General features: G+C 40.5%; 1 protein-coding gene across 4 annotated transcripts in view; it reads left to right on the top strand.

Annotated features, from left to right (window-relative positions):
• The window catches only part of dgkd (diacylglycerol kinase delta), a 121,726-nt gene that overhangs the window by 12,912 nt on the left and 87,583 nt on the right, over positions 1-21,231 (top strand). For all 4 annotated transcript variants that reach the window (XM_078410736.1, XM_078410734.1, XM_078410735.1 and 1 more), the window contains exons 2-3: positions 14,216-14,326; positions 19,491-19,571. In XM_078410736.1, coding sequence (XP_078266862.1) covers positions 14,216-14,326; positions 19,491-19,571 — 192 coding nt within the window. The remainder of the gene's footprint in view (positions 1-14,215; positions 14,327-19,490; positions 19,572-21,231) is intronic.

Below are 21,231 nucleotides of genomic sequence, written 5' to 3'. Positions count from 1 at the left end.
TGGATGCTTTCAAGAGAGAGCTGGATAGAGCTCTTAAGGATAGCGGAGTGAGGGGGTATGGGGAGAAGGCAAGAACGGGGTACTGATTGAGAGTGATCAGCCATGATCGCATTGAATGGCGGTGCTGGCTCGAAGGGCTGAATGGCCTACTCCTGCACCTATTGTCTATTGTCACCTTGTACAGAACAGCTGTTCACTTCAGATAGTTCAACTATGCTTCACATTACAACATCCCACTTAGATATGGCATCGACGTGCAATAGACAATAGACAATAGGTGTAGGAGTAGGCCATTCGGCCCTTCGAGCCAGCACCGTCATTCAATGTGATCATGGCTGATCATTCTCAATCAATACCCCGTTCCTGCCTTCTTCCCATACCCCCTGACTCTGCTATCCTTAAGAGCTCTGTCTAGCTCTCTCTTGAATGCATTCAGAGAATTGGCCTCCACTGCCTTCTGAGGCAGAGAATTCCACAGATTCACAACTCTCTGACTGAAAAGGTTTATCCTCATCTCTGTTCTAAATGGCCTACCCCTTATTCTTAAACTGTGGTCCCTGGTTCTGGACTCCCCCAACATTGGGAACATGTTTCCTGCCTCTAACGTGTCCAACCCCTTAATAATCATACGTTTCGATAAAATCCCCTCTCATCCTTCTAAATTCCAGTGTATACAAGCCTAGTCGCTCCAGTCTTTCAACATATGACAGTCCCGCCATTCCGGGAATTAACCTAGTAAACCTAAGCTGCACGCCCTCAATAGCAAGAATTAACAACTGTGCAATTAACAACTGTCCAGCTAAAAGTGATTTAATATTTCATTTTAAAAGTAAGCGGACTTAATAGCAAACAGATGGAAATGACTTACAAGTAAATTATGTTGTTTCTTCCTGTCCATCTCCAGGGAAGATGCAGCTTGAAATAGAAGAGGCAATTCCTGAACAATATGTTTGGGGACACTTACGGTGTGGGACACGCTGCTATGCTGTAACATCAGAGCACTGAGACCCCTTACTTTACTGTTATCAAAGGCACGATCAAATTCAGAAAAAGAGAAATAGGTTTGGTATTTTAGATACATAAGGGATGATGAAGGAATGGACACTTTTGAATTAAACAACAAAATGAGGGGCATCAATTGCTTGCATGCTGAAACGATTTCACAACCTTGTTTAATAAGAAATGGAAAATTTATGGAAATATTGCTGTGTACACTGAGGTTGCTAACTTGAGGATAAGACTGCTGTGAATAAAAGGTGAGATTTGAGATTGAGTACAGGGCAGATAGGAGAGGGTGAAAATGGAAGAAGCAACTGAACAGAATGAGTCAAGGACAGGCTGATATTTAATCCTAGACTCCAATTGCCTTTGAGAAAGTGTTAGTGAGCCACTGCGGTGTGTGTGGTGGAGATAGTCCCAGAGGACCATGAAGTAAGATATTCTGGGATTTTGGCCCAGCAATTATATATTTCGTAGAGAGGATGTTGTGGGAATTGGTGAGTTCTTGCCCTCGTGCTGTTCATTTGAAGATTTCATTGCAGGACTGGGGTACAGAGTCAATAGACAATAGGTGCAGGAGTAGGCCATTCGGCCCTTCGAGCCAGCACCACCATTCAATGGGATCATGGCTGATCATTCTCAATCAGTACCCCGTTCCTGCCTTCTCCCCATACCCCCTGACTCTGCTATCCTTGAGCTTTTTCTCGCTCTCTCTTGAAAGGATTCAGGGAATTGGCCTCCACTGCTTTCTGAGGCAGAGAATGCCACAGATTTACAACTCTCTGACTGAAAAAGTTTTTCCTCATATTTCATATTTTCATATTTCAGATACAGCGCGGAAACAGGCCTTTTCGGCCCACCAAGTCCGCGCCGCCCAGCGATCCCCGCACATTAACACTATCCTACACACACTAGGGACAATTTTTTAAATATTATTATTATTATTTTTTTTTACATTTACCCAGTCAATTAACCTACATACCTGTACGTCTTTGGAGTGTGGGAGGAAACCGAAGATCTCGGAGAAAACCCACGCAGGTCACGGGGAGAACGTACAAACTCCTTACAGTACAGCACCCGTAGTCAGGATTGAACCTGAGTCTCCGGTGCTGCATTCGCTGTAAAGCAGCAACTCTACCGTTGCGCCACCGTGCCGCCCTTCTCCGTTCTAAAGGGCCTACCCCTTATTCTTAAACCGTGGCCCCTGGTTCTGGACTCCCCCAACATTGGGAACATGTTTCCTGCCTCTAAAGTGTCCAACCCCTTTATAATCTTATATGTTTCAATAAGATCCCCTCTCATCCTTCTAAATTCCAGTGTATATAAGCCTAGTCGCTCCAGTCTTTCAACATACGACAGTCCCGCCATTCTAGGAATTAACCTAGTGAAACTACGCTGCACGCCCTCAATAGCAAGAATATCCTTCCTCAAATTTGGAGACCAAAACTGCACACAGTACTCCAGTTGCGGTCTCACTAGGGCTCTGTACAACTGCAGAAGGACCTCTTTGCTCCTATACTCAACTCCTCTTGTTAAGAAGGCCAACATTCCATTGGCATTCTTCACTGCCTGCTGTACCAGCATGCTTCCTTTCAATGACTGATGCACTAGGACACCCAGATCTCGTTGTGTGTCCCCTTTTCCTAACTTGACACCATTCAGATAATAATCTGCCTTCGTATTCTTACCACCAAAGTGGATAACCTCACACTTATCCACATTAAACTGCATCTGCCATGCATCCACCCACTCACACAACGTGTCCAAGACACCCTGCAACCTCATAGCATCGTCTTCACAGTTCACACTGCCACCCAGCTTTGTGTCATCTGCAAATTTGCTAATGTTACTTTTAATCCCTTCATCCAAGTCATTAATGTATATTGTAAATAGCTGCGGTCCCAGCACCGAGCCTTGCGGTTCCCCATTAGTCACTGCCTGCCATTCTGAAAGGGACCCATTATACCCACTCTTTGCTTTCTGTCTGCCAACCAATTTTCTATCCATGTCAGTACCCTACCCCCAATACCATGTGCTCTAATTTTGCCCACTAATCTTCTATGTGTGACCTTGTCGAAGGCTTTCTGAAAGTCAAGGTACACTACATCCACCGGCTCTCCCCTATCCATTTTCTTAGTTACATCCTCAAAAAATTCCAGAAGATTAGTCAAGCATGATTTCCTCTTTGTAAATCCATGCTGACTCGGAACAATCCTGCTACTGCTATCCAAATGCTCTGCAATTTTGCCTTTTATAATTGACTCCAGCATCTTCCCCACCACTGATGTAAGACTAACTGGTCTATAATTTCCTGTTTTCTCTCTCCCTCCTTTCTTAAAAAGTGGGATAACATTAGCAGCTAATGGAGCTGATAATGGAGTTGCAGCTAATGGAGCTGATGCCTCACAGCTCCAGCAGCCTGAGAACAATCCTGAACTCAGGTGCTGGTGTTATGGAGTTTCCATGTTCTGCCTATGACATCCCCCAGGTGAATCATAAAATCATGGAAACATAAAAGTTAGAAATTTCAGTCCTCCTCATTCACCAAGGCCATTCAATTTAGAATTCCTTCCAACATTCGTTCCAAAGACAACATGGTGGCACAGCTGATAGAGCTGCTGCCTTACAGCGCCAGAGATCCAGCTTCGATCCTAACTTTGGTGCTGTCCATGTGGAGTTTGCACATTCTCCCTGTGATCGCGTGGGTTTCCTCAGGGTTCCCGGGTTTCCTCCAACATTGCAAAGACATGCGGGTTTGTAGGTTAATTGGTCTCTGTAAATTGCCCCTGGTGTGTAGGGAGAATGTAGGGATGGAAAAGTGATATAACGTAGACCTAGTGTGATTGATGGTCGGTATGGACTCAGTGGGCCGAAGGACTGTTTCCATGCTAAATCTGTCAACGATTCAGTCAATCATTGATTCAATGGCCTCATCCATGCCGACCATGTTGCCTTTCTACACTAATCTCATTTGCCTGCATTAGGCCTGTATCCCTCTATGCCTTTTCGATCCAAGTACCTGTTCAAATACTTTTAAACTTAATTGGATCTGCCTCCACTACCTCTGGCCACATGTTCCAGATGTTTACCACCCTCTTTGTAAAAAACATACCTCTCAGTAATCTTTACAGTTCCCTCCCCATCTTAAACCTATGCTGTAAAGTTCTAGACTCCATGGCCATGGGAAAAATATTATCTTTGCACGTCATAATTTTATAAGCCCCTATAGGGTCATCCCTCGGCCTTCTACATTCCAGTGAGAATATATTCAGGCCTATACAATCTCTCCTTTTAACCAAAACCCTCCATTCCAAGCAACGTCCTGGTGAATCTCTTCTGCACTATCTCTGCTTCTTGTAATGTGGTGACCAGAGCTCTCCACAATACTCTAAGTACGGTCTAAGCAATATTTTGTACAACTGCAACCGCACTCCATTTTCCTCCCACATGCCCAAAGACATGTAGGTTAACTGGCCACTGTAAATTTCCCCCAGTGTGTAGGTGCATGGTAAAATGTGAGTGGAATTCAGGGGATTTTGGAGAACAAAATTGGATTAGTGAAGATCGGCGCTTAATGGTTGGCCTGGACTCGGTGGTCAATGGGTCAGTTTCTGTGCTGCATGATTCTGTGATTCTCCAAACAGATGATGATTATCGTGTCCCATGACATTGCTATTGCTCTGCTTACATCTCAAGAATTTATTATTTGAATATATTTTTAATATTTGTTTTCCTGAGGTGGTGGTTCAGAATGTATAACAAGCACAAACTTTAAAAATGACAGGCTCATTGCACTGGTCTGGAAACTATCCTGCAAAATAGTAAATATTTATTTCAGAATGTTTTCCCTTACTTGAAGTTAAAAATGGGACTGTTGTTCCTTTACCGCCACCAGGGAAAAGACGGCGGACTGCGCTAATTTTTAAGGATCTGAACATCATGGCTTACAGGGGCTCCTTGTGCAAAAAGATTCAATGATTATAGTAGCCATTTTCATTAAGCTGCCGGTAGGAATACGTGCCAAATGAAAGGTTTTTGTTCACTCTCACTGATGTTACCAATCATCTGATGAGAGACCACAGAAAGATGGTACAGCTGAACCTGGATTCATCGAAGTATATGCAAACCAGCATCCAAAACTGGTCCTCTGGCATGCCTTTTTTTCCCCAAATGTGGGAGAGGAGGTTGTGAATTTGTGACTGAACTTCCATTTCTTCAAACTTTAGGACTCCAGCTGCGTAATCCATATTCCTGTGGTTTTGTTGTTTCTCAGTTGGCTTATGACTTTCCAACTTTTTGTCCTTTAGGGATGGTGACAATTGGTTAGGATTGCTTGCTGTGGAATAGTCAACAGTGATCCATTCGAGGATATAGTCATAGTTGAGCAGTGCTTCAATATGTTCCTTCAAGCAGGTCCTGAATACCAATCTGAAAAGTGTAAAGATGCCCTTGAAATGAGTAACGAATCAGTGAGCACCATGGTTATTAATGGATTGCTAGATCTCCTCTGCTCATTCTATTCAACATCTATTCTTCAGGTTTATTAATGAACCTTAGCCTTCAGAGTTGAGTTAAATTAAAATTTCTGTTGGTTCGGGTGGGTCAAAGGATTGAGAGTGAGACACTGAAAGAGCCATCTTTGCAGGATCCTTGTCCTTTAACACTGTTTTTCAACTTACATTGCCTCCACTTGAGAAGCACATTCACCATAGCTCAGTCGTTGAGCTGAAATGCACAGATGGTTCTTGGGCACGTTTGTCGACTGAGCTCCAGGTTATCAACTTCTCTGGAAGTTGTCAACTTCTCTACATCGGCAAGACCAAACGCAGGCTCGGCGATCGTTTCGCTCAACACCTTCACTCTGTCCGCCTTAACCAACCTGATTTCCCGATGGCTGAGCACTTCAACTCCCCCTCCCACTCCCAGTCTGACCTTTCTGTCATGGGCCTCCTCCAGTGTCATAGTGAGGCCCACCGGAAATTGGAGGAACAGCACCTCCTATTTCGCTTGGGCAGCTTACAGCCCAGCAGTGTGAACATTGACTTCTCTAACTTTAGATAGTTCCTCTGTCCCTCTCTTCCCCTCCCCCTTCCCAGTTCTCCCACTGAATTCCTGTCTCCACCTATATCCTTTCTTTGTCGTCGTCCCCATCCGTCCGTCCGTCCCCCCCCCCCCGACATCAGTCTGAAGGGTCTCGACTCAGTCTGAAGGATCTCTCCAAGATGCTGCTGAGTTACTCCAGCATTTTGTGAGAGCTCCAGGTTATTGTCGACTCATTCACTGAAACATCAAGCGAGAAAGGTTCTTACAATTCATGCCCACAAAATGAAAGTCCTCTACCAGAACTTCACCATCGCCTTGAATGTGCCAACACGGTCTATAGCTGAGAAATGAGAGTTTGAAGATCAAAATCTTAAAAGGTGCAGCTTGTAGAACTGCTTCCTCACACATCTAGGAAGCAGGTTCAAACCTGACTTTGATTGCTGTGGTGTGGAGTTTGCAGCTTCTTCTTGTGTTTGGGATGCTGCAGTTTCCTCCCACATCCCAGATTGGTTGGTTTATTGGTCATTTTAAATCGAGGGTAGGGGAGGGATGAAGAAATTGCACGTAAAATTAGTAGAGGAAGAGGATTGTTCTGTGAGCTGGCATAGGCTTGATGGGCTGAAATGGCCTTTTATATCATATGGATCCCTGCAGAAGTGATCCCTGCCCTCTTGTAAGCTCTTGTTCTAGACTAGCTACATGGTGTATCAAAGAAATACCACCAAGGCTGACTGTACAACATCCTCCAAATTCACTGGTATGAAATGTGAGCAAATAAGTCTAGCATAGAAGTCCTAATCACCCAATCAATTCCTTTGGGCAGCCGTCATTAGTCCCAATATAGGATCTCAGAGACTTAATGTCAACAAATGCTGCTTAACCACTGAGATTTGCCAGTAGTCTAGTTTTGCTCCAAATTTCATCGTCTGCAGTCTCAAAGATCATTTGATTGCCTGACAACAGAGTCCCAAAACAGATCAGAAGCGAGTCTGCAGAAAGGTCCCTCAAAACGGGTCGCTAGTCCATTCCCTCCACAGATGCTGCTTGACCTGGTGCTTTCGTCCAGCACTTTTTTACCCGAAACATGATCTGTTCTGAGCTCGGTTATGGCAAGTAGTTAACAGATGGACAGGGGAAACAATTCACGGATGTATTCAAAGCCTTCTGAAAATATAGTAACTTCGCTGCTGGCTTCTGGAAATCCTTGGCTCACAGCTGCTCCATATGGAGAAGGAGCTTTCAGGATAGAATTGAAAACAGAGTCATATATCAGGAGCATATAGAAGCTCATCCTAAAAAGTGGTGGGAATGTAGCAACTATCCATCCGGTGAACGTCAAGGTGCTCCTGTTGCTCCAGTGGCAGAGTTTGCAGTTATGATATGGTCTTTAATCGCCACCACAGAACTGATTGGAGTGAAAGCGAGTTATCCTCAAGATAAGACAGAGTGCTGGAATAGGTCAGCGGGTCAGGCAGCATCTCGGGAGAACATGGATAGACAATAATTCTGATAGGAACCATACTTCACACCAGAACATGGATAGGTGACGTTTTGGGTGGCGACCCTTGTTCAGGCTAGAATGTGTATAGGCAAAGTTTCAGATAAAATTTTGACTTGCCCATCTGTTCTTCAGACTGGAATATGGATAGGTAATGTTTTGAGTCGGGACCTTTCTTCAGACTTTACCTAAGATGCTGTCTGACCCGCTGAGCTATTCCAGACACTTTGTGTCTTTTGTAACCCAGCATCTGCGGTTCCTTGTTCGTTCACTTCTGAGTTATCCTCAATCCTGGAGGACTGCTAAGAAGGAAAAGGGTGAGTTTAGGTCTAGCATTGTATAACACCAGGGGGCAGCATGTTTACAGGTAAGCCACAAAAAGTGAAGCACGAGTGAATAGAAATGTATTGCCACGTAATAATGGAATAGGGTGTGGTCAATAAACCATCTACTGTATAGCAATCAAAGCATTACCAATGTTTGTAGGTCTATTTCTATCACCTCAGTATTAGTGTTTATTAGCTTGCAAAATGTTCTATGATATGCTGGTCATGCACTGTGGTGAAACAATGGTGAGTGCAGGCCTGTCGATGTACAGCAGGCTGGGTGCATCGTGAGAGGTAGGAAAGGCCAAGTGACCTCTCGTTTCTGATCATCTTGACAAGTTGATAAGTGCTCATCCTGCATCTCAAAACTACATCCTTGGCTATCCCCATATCTTTTGATTCATAGTGTTCCTAGTTTGTCTTTGGTTGAAGTGGCTTCTGTAAATTACCCATCAGCGTAGGTTAATGGCAAAACAAAAAGAAAATTGATGACTACATGTGAGTGGGAATTAATTGAAGGGCAGTGAGGAAAGGGTCGATCAGACAAATGTGATTGCACCCTCGGAACAGGCAAAGGCCGAGAGTGCAAAAAGGCCCCATTTTGTGTTTTTACAAGATAAAGGATAATAATACAACAATAGTGTTCAGTGCTGGCAGGTACAGAGTTTGTAGTACAGGCAGAAACAGTCTGACCTGGGGATTAAATATTAATTTGCACAATAATTAGCCTTGGTGACTTTTCATGCAACCACACTAAGTATCAGATTGATTTGTACTGACTGAGTGTTCTGGGTGCCATTAACTTACCACCTATATTTGCATTTACCCTTCCTGTTAAATTGAAGAGTGGAAAATATATATTCCTGATGCTGGACTTGCACAAATCCTATTCATATGTAGTTCATGAACTCCGAGGGCAGGCTTTGTGCTTTTAACTATTGTAAATAATGTTTGCCTTTCAGACCATATGGTTTAGTATAATTCAGTTTTCAAAATTCTGATCAATGTGCAAATGCAATAACACATTTGATTTTTTTAAATAATTTTCTCTTGATAGTTTTAGATTACTGTACCAGCGGTTTGGTCCCAAATATTATTGGTTGGATGCAAAGTGGGAGGCCAGGGATAGGACGAGGACAATTGTATTGTTGAAAACCAAACGCAAGCCCACAGAGAGCTATAACCAGAAAATCATTCACTCCTGACCACTTTGCCCATAAGCTGCAGTCACTTTCTGCTGCAATCTTTGTTGAATCTATTTAAAGTTTTCTGCATCTTAAACATTTCTTCCAAATGAATTAAAATGTTAAAGATAGACACCGAATGCTGGAGCAACTCTGCGTTGCAGGCGGCATCTCTGGATAGAAGGAATGGGTGACATTTCAGATCGAGGCCCTTCAGACTGAAATTAAATTATTTCTCTGATCATTTTATGATTCACAATAACTCGATAGTCTACCACTGAGGTGATATCCCTTCATTATATGATGCAAAGGACTTTCAAATTGGTCTTTAGAACATAAAGAGACACACTGCCTTAAAAGTACATGTCCTGATCTGGGGTCTCAACCTGCATGGACAATTCCTTCCCATAGGTGCTGCTGGACCCGCTGAGCTCTTCCATCAGTTTGTTTTTTCGGTTTGTGGTTCTGAATGGCATGTATCACCACTATTGAAAGGAGATTGCACAAAGCATAATTTTCCCAAGTGATAAGCATAAGTGATAAGTGATGCCAAGTGATAAGCATAAGTGATAAGTTTAAGGTGTGTTCAAGAAAAGGGAACAAGCCAGATAATCTTATCAGTTTTGTGTCAACGTTCAGAATTCAAAGTACAAGTTAGAATTCTTGTTGACTGAGAAAAGCATGACCTACTCAGAGACTGTATGGATTTGTTAAAGGTGTGTTATAGAAACATAGAAACATTAAAAAATAGGTGCTGGAGTTGGCCATTCGGCCCTTCGAGCCAATTCAATATGATCATGGCTGATCATTGAAAATCAGTACCCCGTTCCTGCTTTTTCCCATATCCCTTGATTCCTTTAGCCCAAAGAGCTAAATTTAACTCTCTCTTGAAAACACCCAGTGAATTGGTCTTCACTGCCTTCTTTGGCAGAGAATTCCACAGATGTTTCTTAAATATATATTTTTATTAACATATACAGTGTAGATAAATGTGAGGGCATTGCATAGAAACATGCTTAGAAGTATTAAAGAGAAAAGAGCACATTAAGGGGATAGCATTGAGACAGGTTCAAGATAAATGAGGATCTCGGTGGGGTATCAGAAATGGTTGCTCAAGTGTATTTTGCTTGTTTTGTTTTAATGATTTCAAATTTGGCCACCCATGTCACAGGTTGGTACCCTTATTTACGGAAACACACTAATGTATATTTATACACACTGAACATTTTCTCATGTATTATATTGTTTACAATGTACTATGTTTACATATTCTGTTGAGCTGCTGCAAGTAAGAATTTCATTGTTCTATCTGGGACATATAAAAATTTAATACTCTTGACTCTTGAATTCCCTGGCCTTCTGCATGTGGTGCCATTAGTTTTTTAACACCCTATAAAGATAGAGATGGGCTCAGTTTAATGTATGATCGAAAATATGACGCAAATGCAATTAAGTACAAATTAGAATTTTACACACAACTGCGTCTCAGTTACAGTACATCTGAGCAGAGTTTTTTGTACTACCATCATCCCTGACTCACATGGGCCATTGTCTGAAGCAAGACAAACTAAATTCCTCTTGACAGTTGGGTGGAGCAGTGGTTTAGATACTCTGGGGTCTGGGTGTCCCTGTGGGCAGAATGAAGGGAATGAGGTTATTCTGCTGACTTTAGGAAGCTAATGCAAATTGATCAGACCAGGCATGTTTCTTATTAGGCATCAGAAACCCATGTTCTTTTGACCCTAAATGGTAATCTGTTTACGACAAGTCAAGACGTGTCTTGGAGAAAAGTAGGAAGCTATTGCAAATCCTGTTGATCTTCTATCAGTTGGGGCTGTGCATATGGAAAAGAAGGTGATTCATTCTTCTTTTGACTCTGCAACAATTGAGACGACATAAGATGTCTGAAATAGGAAGAGAACTAATGTCCTTTCACTTTTTAGTTTTAATAAATGCACCTTATTCTTGCTTAGTCAGTTCAGTATTCCACCCGGATCAGCCAAATGCATTAGTTACTGTAAAAAGTGCTCTATCGCGGACACTTACAGTCATCGTAGTGTAAACAAGAGACCACGAGTTGTCACAATTGCCTTGGGCTTATGATGCTCAACAGACGAAATGGTTTCACCGTGTTTCCTGTTTCTTCACAACAACATAGATAAAGTAGTTTGTCAGGAATCCCAAGTGTGCTCAGTTGCTTCAGGTAATTCAGTGGTATTTCTGCTAATAGTTTGAATTTACATAAATTTGCTTGATACTGAATGCATGATTAAAGAAACACTGAGAACGTGGCAGGTGGGGCTTGCCTGCATTAAAAAAATTGACCTTTTGAGGTTTAACAGTCTTTAATTGTTTCAGAACGTTCCTATCTACCAAGCAACACATACAGTCTCAACACATGATACATTAAAAGAATGGCTGGTTAAGGTTAACATTCAGACCTGTCACATTTCCTTTTTTTTCCTGCATTGTGCTCTTGTATTGCTGTGACTGTGCCATGTTGGTATAATTTAATGCAAAAAATAGATGATGGCACATTAGACTTGTATCACCATCTTTTGGCTTCAGTTAATGCATCTGTCAATCTATAGAGCTTGTGCAAGTGTGAAACCAATGGTCATACAGAGCAATATTCTCTCAAGCTGTCACCAAGGTATTTTTAATATCTTTTAAACAGGATGGCATTTTAGTCATATTGAGACTTTCAGTGGCAGCCAAAATGCCTCCTGCCTCAGAGGTTATGGGAAGAAGGTAGACACAAAATGTTGGAGTAACTCAGCGCGACAGGCAGCATCTCTGGAAAGAAGGAATGGGTGATGTTTCGGGTCGAGACTCTTCTTCAGACTGATGTCAGGGGAATGGACGGTACAAAGATAGAATGTAGTCGGAGACAGTAAGACTGGTGGGAGAACTGGAAAGGGGAGGGGATAGAGAGGGAAAGCAAGGGCTATTTGAAGTTAGAGGTCAATGTTCATACCGCTGGGGTATAAACTACCATTTCATACCATTGGGTATGAGACAGGAGAATGGGGTTGAGAGGAAAAGATAGATCGCTGTTCGGCGATAACTGGGATCGCTAGTCAGCGCGAACTCGGTGTGCCGAAGGGCTTGTTTCCGCGCTGTATCTCTAAACTAAACTAAACAGTAGAATTTTGTCTCCAACTACAGAAGAGATTCGTAGTAGAAGGGTCTTGTCCCTGAAACATCACCCATGTCTTCTCTTCAGAGATGCTGCCTGACCCGCTGAGTTACTTCAGCATTTTGTGTCTATCTACAGAAGAGATTATTTTTCCAACTATTATGGATAATTTAGTGAAACTATTGTGGATAATTTATAAACCACCAGCGAATCTTGGTAAATTTCACTGAAATATATAGTAATGTAAATCCCAGAACACCAACATTTAATATCAGGGCAACTCGTTCATGTTGTCAGATTTGATAACTCCTCCTTTCAGGCAGTGTTGTTTCCACAGATCCTCTGCTGATATTTCATTCAGTAATTCACTTACCAATTCCACTCCAGAAAACAGGAGCGAATTCTGTTCCAGGATTTTAAAATCTGATACTATTAATTTGCAGAATGCTCCAGTGGATAAAGCCGCTTGGTAGCAGTCTTTGAGATCATCTGCACAAATTGTGATTACCTTTAGTGAAGCAAAAAAAGATAGTGGGGTAGGAAAACAATTCCAAAGTGTGAGGCTGTCTCTCCAAGGTTTACAATGATTAAAGTTGCACTGAGAGGCTTCCAGAAAGGCTGACAAGCTGGACCTTTTTTCAGAACACAGACAACTAAGAGTAACATGGTAGAGCCCTTTAAGTTAATCAATAGGTTTGATCGATAAATACCAGGATACATTATTTTCACTAATGGTGTGTCAATATATGCGTGGTTATGGTCACTGTAGATCATCAATGCTTTGGAAAAGCTGGACCCAGACTACACAACTGAAATAGTTTAAAATAGGATGCTGAAAATTGAAAGTATTTATTCCTGAGATATTATTATACTGGTCGAATCCTAAAAAAAAGCTTGTGGTACTTTCTCAAAACTGTCACTAAAACCACTGAGAAGAGAGGCAATGACAGGGACATATCATGGTGAACTAACAAAGCCAATGTTAAACGTTCATTGTGATCTTCCCAGTCGTGATCTTGGCTGGAATATTTGTGATTTAGCTTGATTTTTTAATGACTGGCTGCTACTGTACAATGCTGGGGACCACTGCTATTTTTGCTACGCATTATTAATTTAGATTTGTGTGTGAAGGGTGCAGTTGAAATTGAGAGATCAGGTAAAATTTAAGGGAGATAGAAAGACTTCAAGATGATAAAGAAAACATTTGGAATGGGCAAGGATAAGGCAGATAAAATTCAATGCTCGTCTATTAGGAGCAATAATATAAGCTAACTCGTACAAATTTAATAATAGCAGAGAACAAGTCTGAAGGTAGGTGTTTGCTCAATTCTGAAGGTTTTAAAGACTGTTTAGAAAAGCAGGGTTAATAGTGCATCTGGGATCTTGGGTTTTATGAACAGAGACGTAGAATACAAAAGTTAGTATCTTCGTTTAGCTTAGAATTATGCTGAATCTATTTAACTATAGTTTGAACTTAAATCAAGACCCGAATCAGAGTCTAAATATCATATAAAAGAAAGGACGTGAAGGCTTTGGAGAGTTCATGGGAAAGTAACAGAAAAATGTCAAGCTGGATAATTGTATGCAAAAATACTCTGAGAATTTGTTTGTATAGAGCTTGAAAACAGGTTGGACCGTAGGTCTGTTTCTGTGGTGTGGACAATTGATAAACGGGAAAATGCTTACAATGGTAATAAAGCAATAACCTGCACTCATGTAGCCCTTTGGTGTTGTAAAAGTGACAGAAGTGGTTCACAGGAGATTGAATATGATGTAATATGAAAAGGTTAACTGACCAAAAGCCGAGGCAAAGAGGTAGGTTTTATATTATGGTTTGCTCAGTAGTGCCTCCAGCTTGAATGTTCTTGCTTTATATATTGTGTGCTTCTGTGGTTAGAGGTGGATAGTAGTTTGGGGTTTCTGTATTTAATTTGCATGTCCTGTGCTTTTAAAGCCTAGCACATTGCATAATTATGTAGGTTAACTCTATTTTCAGTTATAAATGCAGAGTTTTCAATCCCCACAGGCTATTATCAAAGAAGGACTTCTAATGAAACAGACAAGTTCATTTCAGCGCTGGAAGAGAAGATACTTTAAGCTTCGTGGACGGATACTGTACTATGCAAAGAATTCAAAGGTAAAAATAAATGCTGAATTTTCATTTACAGTTTTATAGCAGCAGATGTGGCATTATCCTATCCAAACTTTCCATGGTGTAGTTGACTGTGCGACACGGTTTCCCAAACAGTTTTTTTAATTTTACACTATCTGTAATCTTTATGCCAAAATGTAAATGCTGGGAGCTAATGAAAGTGGGTCAGATGAGGGTTTTGAGGACTATCTTGAAGGAAGTAAAGCCGTTAAAAATGTTTTGTTAAGTTTAGAGATACTTAGTTTAGAGTAGGTCAGGATCAAACCCAGGTCTCTGGCACTGTGAGGCAGCAGCTCCACCAGCTGTGCTACTGTGTTGCCTTTGGAAGGAATATTGGAAGGAATTCTAAATTGAATGGCCGTCATTGGCTGTTATCAGTGATGAGGAAAATGGAATTGAATAAGTCAAAGGGATGGAAAGAGGAAGAGTTAATGTTTTTAAGATCTTTATACATGAGGGTGAGAATTTTATGTTTATATTGTTGAGAGACCAATACCTAATGAGATCAACAAACTATTGGACAAATAAGCCGAACCTTTTGTGGACAGAAAGTTTTGGTTTTGTTGGTTTACAGAAAACATAGATGTAGAATTGAATCCAAATCTATTACTTTCTTAGAATTTAAAACTGAATGTGATTTTTTTTAAACAAATTGTCAAAAGTAATGAATATTCCCTTTTGTGTATTTTTTTAATAACCCGCAGTATTTATGGACAGATGATGGGGAAGTTAATTAACAAAGAGAAAATATAAGATCAAGTTCTAGGAATACTGAGTAAATTTAAAAGAAGAACCAAATTGGGTTTTTTTTCTTAAATTTCCTGCCTTTCCACTAATTGAGATGAAAGGCTACAAAGTTGGGGAGACGGGCAGAACGTCATGGTGAAGTGCCTTTAAGAACATCCTTGGTATTGGGGAAGGTACAAATGTTTAGGCTAAATGCAGGGAAAGATTTAAGCAAAATGATAATGCTTGTTGGGAATAGGCAAAGAGACGTGTTTTGGGAAGGACTCACGCGATTAGTCAGGGTTTGTCAGGAGTGAGTAGGCATTTGGTGATGTTGAAAGGCTGTTATCAACAGAGAAAAATGGATGACTTTCTTAAAGGCCGTGGGATAATCATTCCTGCTTCTAATTCACAAGGACTGAAATAAAAGTCTTATCTTATTGAGCCATCAAAACCTTTTAAGTTCATGTTTTTCAGAGAAACAGATGTGGCAAGAGTTAAATTTATATTAGGATCTAAATTGCACCCAGCACTTTAACCCTTCTCATAAAAATGAGTATATAAAAAAGGTTGAGGTAAAGGCCCAGTATTAGCTATCCTGCTGTCAGGGGATGGTTAATATTGAGGCCTACATCTTAAGCTTTGCTCATCAGATTTATTTGTGGTTATATTCCTTCTGTTTATTATATTTGTGCTGCTTTTAAATACATTCCCCAATCTTTTGTGAGTTTTTTTCCCTCATCTTGCAAGAAGTTATTGACTATGGAATAAAACAGGAAACGATGGAAATGTTCAGCAAGTTAGATGACATTTGTGAAGAGTGAAACAGATTCAATATTTCCGTTCACTGATAAGTTGATGAGTATTGCCAAAGTATATTTGATCTCAAGTTTTCAACTTCTTGGGTATTTTGCTTTGGGATTCTTGGTGGAGTCTTGTCAAGAGCCAGGTTGTGACATGGACATAGAACATAGAAAATAGGTGCAGGAGGAGGCCGTTTGGCCCTTTGAGCCAGCACTGCCATTCTGATCGTTTAAGGCAGTACTCTTTAAGGCATTAAAATATTGTTCAAGGCATTGGTAGGCATGAAATAATGTACAGGTCCTGATCATGCTCTCACTCTTAACCTTTCCATGAATTATCACTAGATATTGATCAGGAGTGTAGTCTTAAGAATGCTGAGGTCATTTGTAATGAGTTTTAATTTATAGTAGTTTCATTAAAGCCAAAAAGCACAGAAATTAGAAGATAAAAATTTGATCTTGTATTGCTGATGGCCACTATTCCTGAAAGCCTGGTTTCTCCTTTTCCCCCTTCATTTGTGTTATTTTAATTGTCCTCTTCTTGGCATGCTTGGTTAGGGTTTAGCTGCAGTTCAATTCTCAAACTTTATAACCAATGTACAAAGTATTCTAATTTTGTGAAAGCACATTACAAGTAGATTTCTTGACTGAATGGTAGGAGTAGCCAACAAAACAGGGATTACGGCTCTAAACAAAATAAACACACTCCACTGACATTGTGCTTCTATCACTCCTAATCCTAATATGGTAGAGTGCACAGTACATTTTAATTCTCTAATATAAACCAATTTGTAGTGTGATCAATGGCATTCTTATTATTACTAAGTGACAGATTTGTTCTGAGCCACTGGTTCTGAAATGGTCATTCTTGGAATGGAAAGATTGTCCACATTGTGGCTATAGTTTGCAGTCATGAGAAATGTTTAAGAATGACACACACACTGGAAAATTCTTTTCTGACTGTTCAGTGCCATCTACAAATTCACACGGTATAAATTTAGATTTCCAGCTCCCAGGGCCAAAGGCCTCAATAATTTGGCAGCTATCTAAAGACAAACAAAAATGTAATATGCTCAAGCAGGAAGTGGTTAGAGGCACAGTGCTCCAACTCAAATTCTCCTATTATTCCCAACCTAACGTGTAGCAGAATAGCTCTCTTAATATAATAGTTGATACTATGATGATCTTTTATTCTATGAACATTATTATTTATTGTTATATCCAAAGGAACATGATTCTCCTTTCTCCCTAGGAGTGAATTTACAAGATGATCTTGTACATCAAGCTCCCCTAATTAGATCTCCCGAAATGGGACATAACTGCGTCCCATTTCACTCATAGATCTTTATAATTACTTTAGTTTTAGTTTATTGTAGAGATAGAGAAACAGGACCTTCAGCCCACCAAGTCCATGCTAACCATTGACCACTTTGTACGAGTGATCAATGGTTAACTTAGTTCTATGTTATCCCACTTTCTCCTTCACTCTCTACACATACGGGTAATTCACAGAGGCCAAGTAACCTACAAACCCACACAACTTTGAGATGTGGGAGAATGACCCGGAGGAAACCCACAGCGAGAATTGCAAACTCCACATAGACAGCACCCGAGGTCAGGATCAATCCTGGGACTCTGCCTCTGTGAGGCAGCAGCTTTGTGCCGCCCTCAATGGGCTGGAGTGGGGTTCTACCTTTCATTAATCTTACTGTAATTTATCTTTGGATCATTGTATGTCTTTGATCTCTTAGTAATGTAACAACAGATCAACTTTCCTCTCTCGCCTCTCCAAAATAAGCCCCATCACTCTATTCCCACCCACAGTGAAGAAGAAAATTTAAAGGAGTTTATCTCTTTGAAAATCGATAAATCATTAGGGATAGATTAAATACATGTCAGAAGAAGTGTGAAAATTGCAGAGCTTTGACTGCAGTTTTCATTTCTGCCTGGCTTAAAAGAGTAGTGCCAGAGAATTGGAGGACTCACAATTTTGTACATTTTTAGAAAAGGGAAAAAGGGATTAAATTAATTACAGGGCAGTTAAACATCGTTTTTGGATAGGATTATTAGTTTTCATTTGGACAGTATTAACATTAATTTGGATAGGTACATATTAATGAAAGGCAGTCTGCATAGATTTGTAATGACAAATGTGTTTGAATTCTTTGAGAAATTAACAAAGTTGACAAAAGCAGTGCATTTGATGCAGTCTGCATGGATTTTTACAAGCTTTTTGAAAAGGTCCCTCTAAAGTTAATCCCCATGGAAATGGCAGATTGGATCCAAATTTCTCAGTGACAAGAACTAAAGGGTTATGGTTGATGAGTGTTATTTTTTTTGTGACTGAAAGACCTCAGTACTCAGCTCTTTGCTTTTTGCAAGATAGTTCAGCCCTAAATTTAGACAGTTTGATAAAGAAGTTAGCAGATGATGCAAAAATTGACCATGTGAGTGGAAAGTTTTAGATTGCAGGAAGGACAAGGTAGTCTGGTCATTTGAAAAGGGAAGTGCCAGTTAATGCATTTGGGGAGGTGCAACAAAGCAAGGGAATATACAATAAATGGGATCATAAAGGATGTGAAGGAACAGAGCAACCTTGTAGTATATATCCACAGACCATAACAGGTTGTTGGTAGACAGGTCAAAAGGTGATAAAAAGGATACAGTATTATTTCCTTTTTTAGTCAAGGCCCAAAATGTAAGAGCAGGGAAGATATCTTGGAAATATATTCAGCCAACATTAGGCTGCTCTGTTAAGCAGCTATAAGGTGGTTCTACAATTATAGGCTTCTTTTAGAGATATTAGGTGACTTTTAGCTTGAGATAATAGCTTGAATTCTACAAGCATTTTAGGTCACCACGTTAGAAGGAAAGAAGTGATTTCACAGGAGAAGGTACAGAGATGATCGTCAAGAATGATGCCAGGACTGAAATATTATAGCAATAAGGAAATAATAGAGACGATAGTTTTGTTTTCTTTGCAACAGAGGTAGCTGAGGGACTGTTTCATTGAAAATTATGAGGAAACTACACAGACTGATTGAGAAGGACCTATTTCCCTTAACCGAAGAGTCAAAAACCGAAAGGCACAAGTTTAATGTAATAGACAGGGGAGTAGGAGGGGAGTAGATTGATGTTTTTTAAAATATATATTTAAATATATATTTAATGGATGGTATAGGTCTGAAACTCATTGCCTGAGAGGGTTGTGGAGGTAGAAGCCCTCAATGCTTTAAAACAGTGCTTGTGTTAGGATACAAGACAGTGCACTTCCAGGAATTAGGTGAAATGAGCTAACAGTAAAGAGCAGGGCTATCGAGTAAGTACTGGGAGATAGGATTAGGTTGGGTAGTTCTTTTTCAACAGACACAATGGACCTCCTGTGTCGTAACATTTCTATGATTCTATGATTGATCACTGCGATGTAAGTTTTAGATAGGATCCTCCCACTGATCTCACTAATGGGAGTGTGGGGTCATCCCACACCATTAATCTCATTGCCAGGGGGTATGGGGCCAGTTTCACAGCTCGACCTTCTTTGATGTATTTCCGTCTATTTGCTTGGTCTCTTACGTACAGCACTGTGATTTCAATAACAGTCTTGTATTTTTTCCTTCCAGTCCATCATATTTGATGAGGTCGATTTAACAGATGCCAGTGTTGCAGAATCCAGCACCAAAAATGTTAACAACAGTTTTACAGTGAGTAGCCCTGAAATGAATGATATTTATCAAGATTTTTTCTCTATGCAATAATTCTGAACATCTAGTGCATAATGTTACATCTTAAGACTTTGAGAGACTGTAGAAATCAGGTGTTGGAAATTTGTATATTAGGCGCAAAAGGTTGCAGAAGTGGGGTGCTGTGTTAGGATACAAGACAGTGCACTTCCAGGAATTAGGTGAAATGAGCTAACATGTAGGGTCAAAAGTGGACATGTCAGGTGAAGCAAACTAGGATGTAGGAGCAAAGTAGTTGCAGAGGTTAGACACAGCTGGATATGGAGTCTAATATGTAGACATGCAGTGATCTCAGTTCCTTCTTACACAACATGCAGTGGCAGAAGTCAGATATAATGAACAGAATTGTGTGGATAGATTACAGAGAAATGAACGGGCAAGGTCAAAGAAGAATTTGGGTTTTTTAACTTTGATTTATTGGGGTCCCAAGGCTGAGAAGTTTGTAGTTTTTGTTTTGCATTAAATCTCCCTATTTCGAAAAGATCTTTTTATTAAAAAAATAAAATGTATTGCTCCAAGTCCAAGAACCAGCTTGCAGGCTCCTCACACAGTGCTAATCTGTTCCAGGAACATCAGGCATTAGTGGTGGAATTTCTTGTGTCAATAAATGCTGCTCTCACAACTCTAACCTTGGGCAATAATCCTGATACAATGACACCACAAAACCAGCACTTTCACCCTGGTGAGTGTTGGCAGGCGTTGAGTGTGAGCTACAATGATGGAAGGATGATTGGCTGTGTTCTTCCTAGAGAATAGAAGGTCCTGCCCAGGTACTGCAAATTAGTTAAGTCACAGGTCAGTCTCCTTGTACAAGGGGCATCATAATGGTAGAAACCTTCCAAAAATATAGCTGTAATGGAATTTGGGCACTCTCTGAAGGCCAGCACTTGGGGAGGCAGGCACTGTAGACAAATGCAAAAGTTTTCAAAAATGGAGTGTCCCCCACTCTGTCCTATTGGTCACTTTTCAGCGAGCAGCAATGTGCTATGTGAGGCATATCTCGAGAGATTCTACAAGAATCCTGAGGTATGGTTTCCAAGAGCAAAGGTAACGATGACAATGACTTTGACTTTGAGACTATTTGCCAACACTTGCGTTTGTTTGCTATTTGAGGTTTATCGAGCAAACTAACACAAGTGCGAGTACTTCTCTCAGAGTCAAATTCAAGGTCGCCCTTGCTTTCAAAAAGCTTTCCTCAAGACCGCGAGTGATATATGAAATTTATGGGCTTAATCATCCACGTTATATTTGCAGGAGTAGAGAATAGCTCTGCTGTCAAAGTGGATAAAGTTCAACAAATGCAACGTTTGCATTCACACCTGGAACGCAGCGTTTGCATTTTCACCATTCACAGAGGATACTCATGCCTTCTATACATCTCCTTAGTAATCTTCTGCCATTTGTGACACCTTTTCTGTCCAATCCTTTTTTTAATTACTCAATTCTCATCTGATGAATATTAAACCGTTTCTGTTTGAAGGATTTCTTTTCACATTTCTGATTTTTTAGTTTTGAAGGAAAAGCTGCGATAACCACTTGGAAATGTGAGGACAGACATTCAGTTTGGGTCAGTTTACTTATGGATTTTCAGGCAGAGAGCTGTACAGCACTCTGCCTCTTG

This window comes from Rhinoraja longicauda, chromosome 13 (assembly GCF_053455715.1).
Source record: "Rhinoraja longicauda isolate Sanriku21f chromosome 13, sRhiLon1.1, whole genome shotgun sequence".
In the NCBI taxonomy this organism is placed as follows: Eukaryota; Metazoa; Chordata; class Chondrichthyes; order Rajiformes; family Arhynchobatidae; genus Rhinoraja; species Rhinoraja longicauda.
Note: the sequence above shows the minus strand (reverse complement) of the source record. Positions and strands in the feature narration are given on the sequence as shown.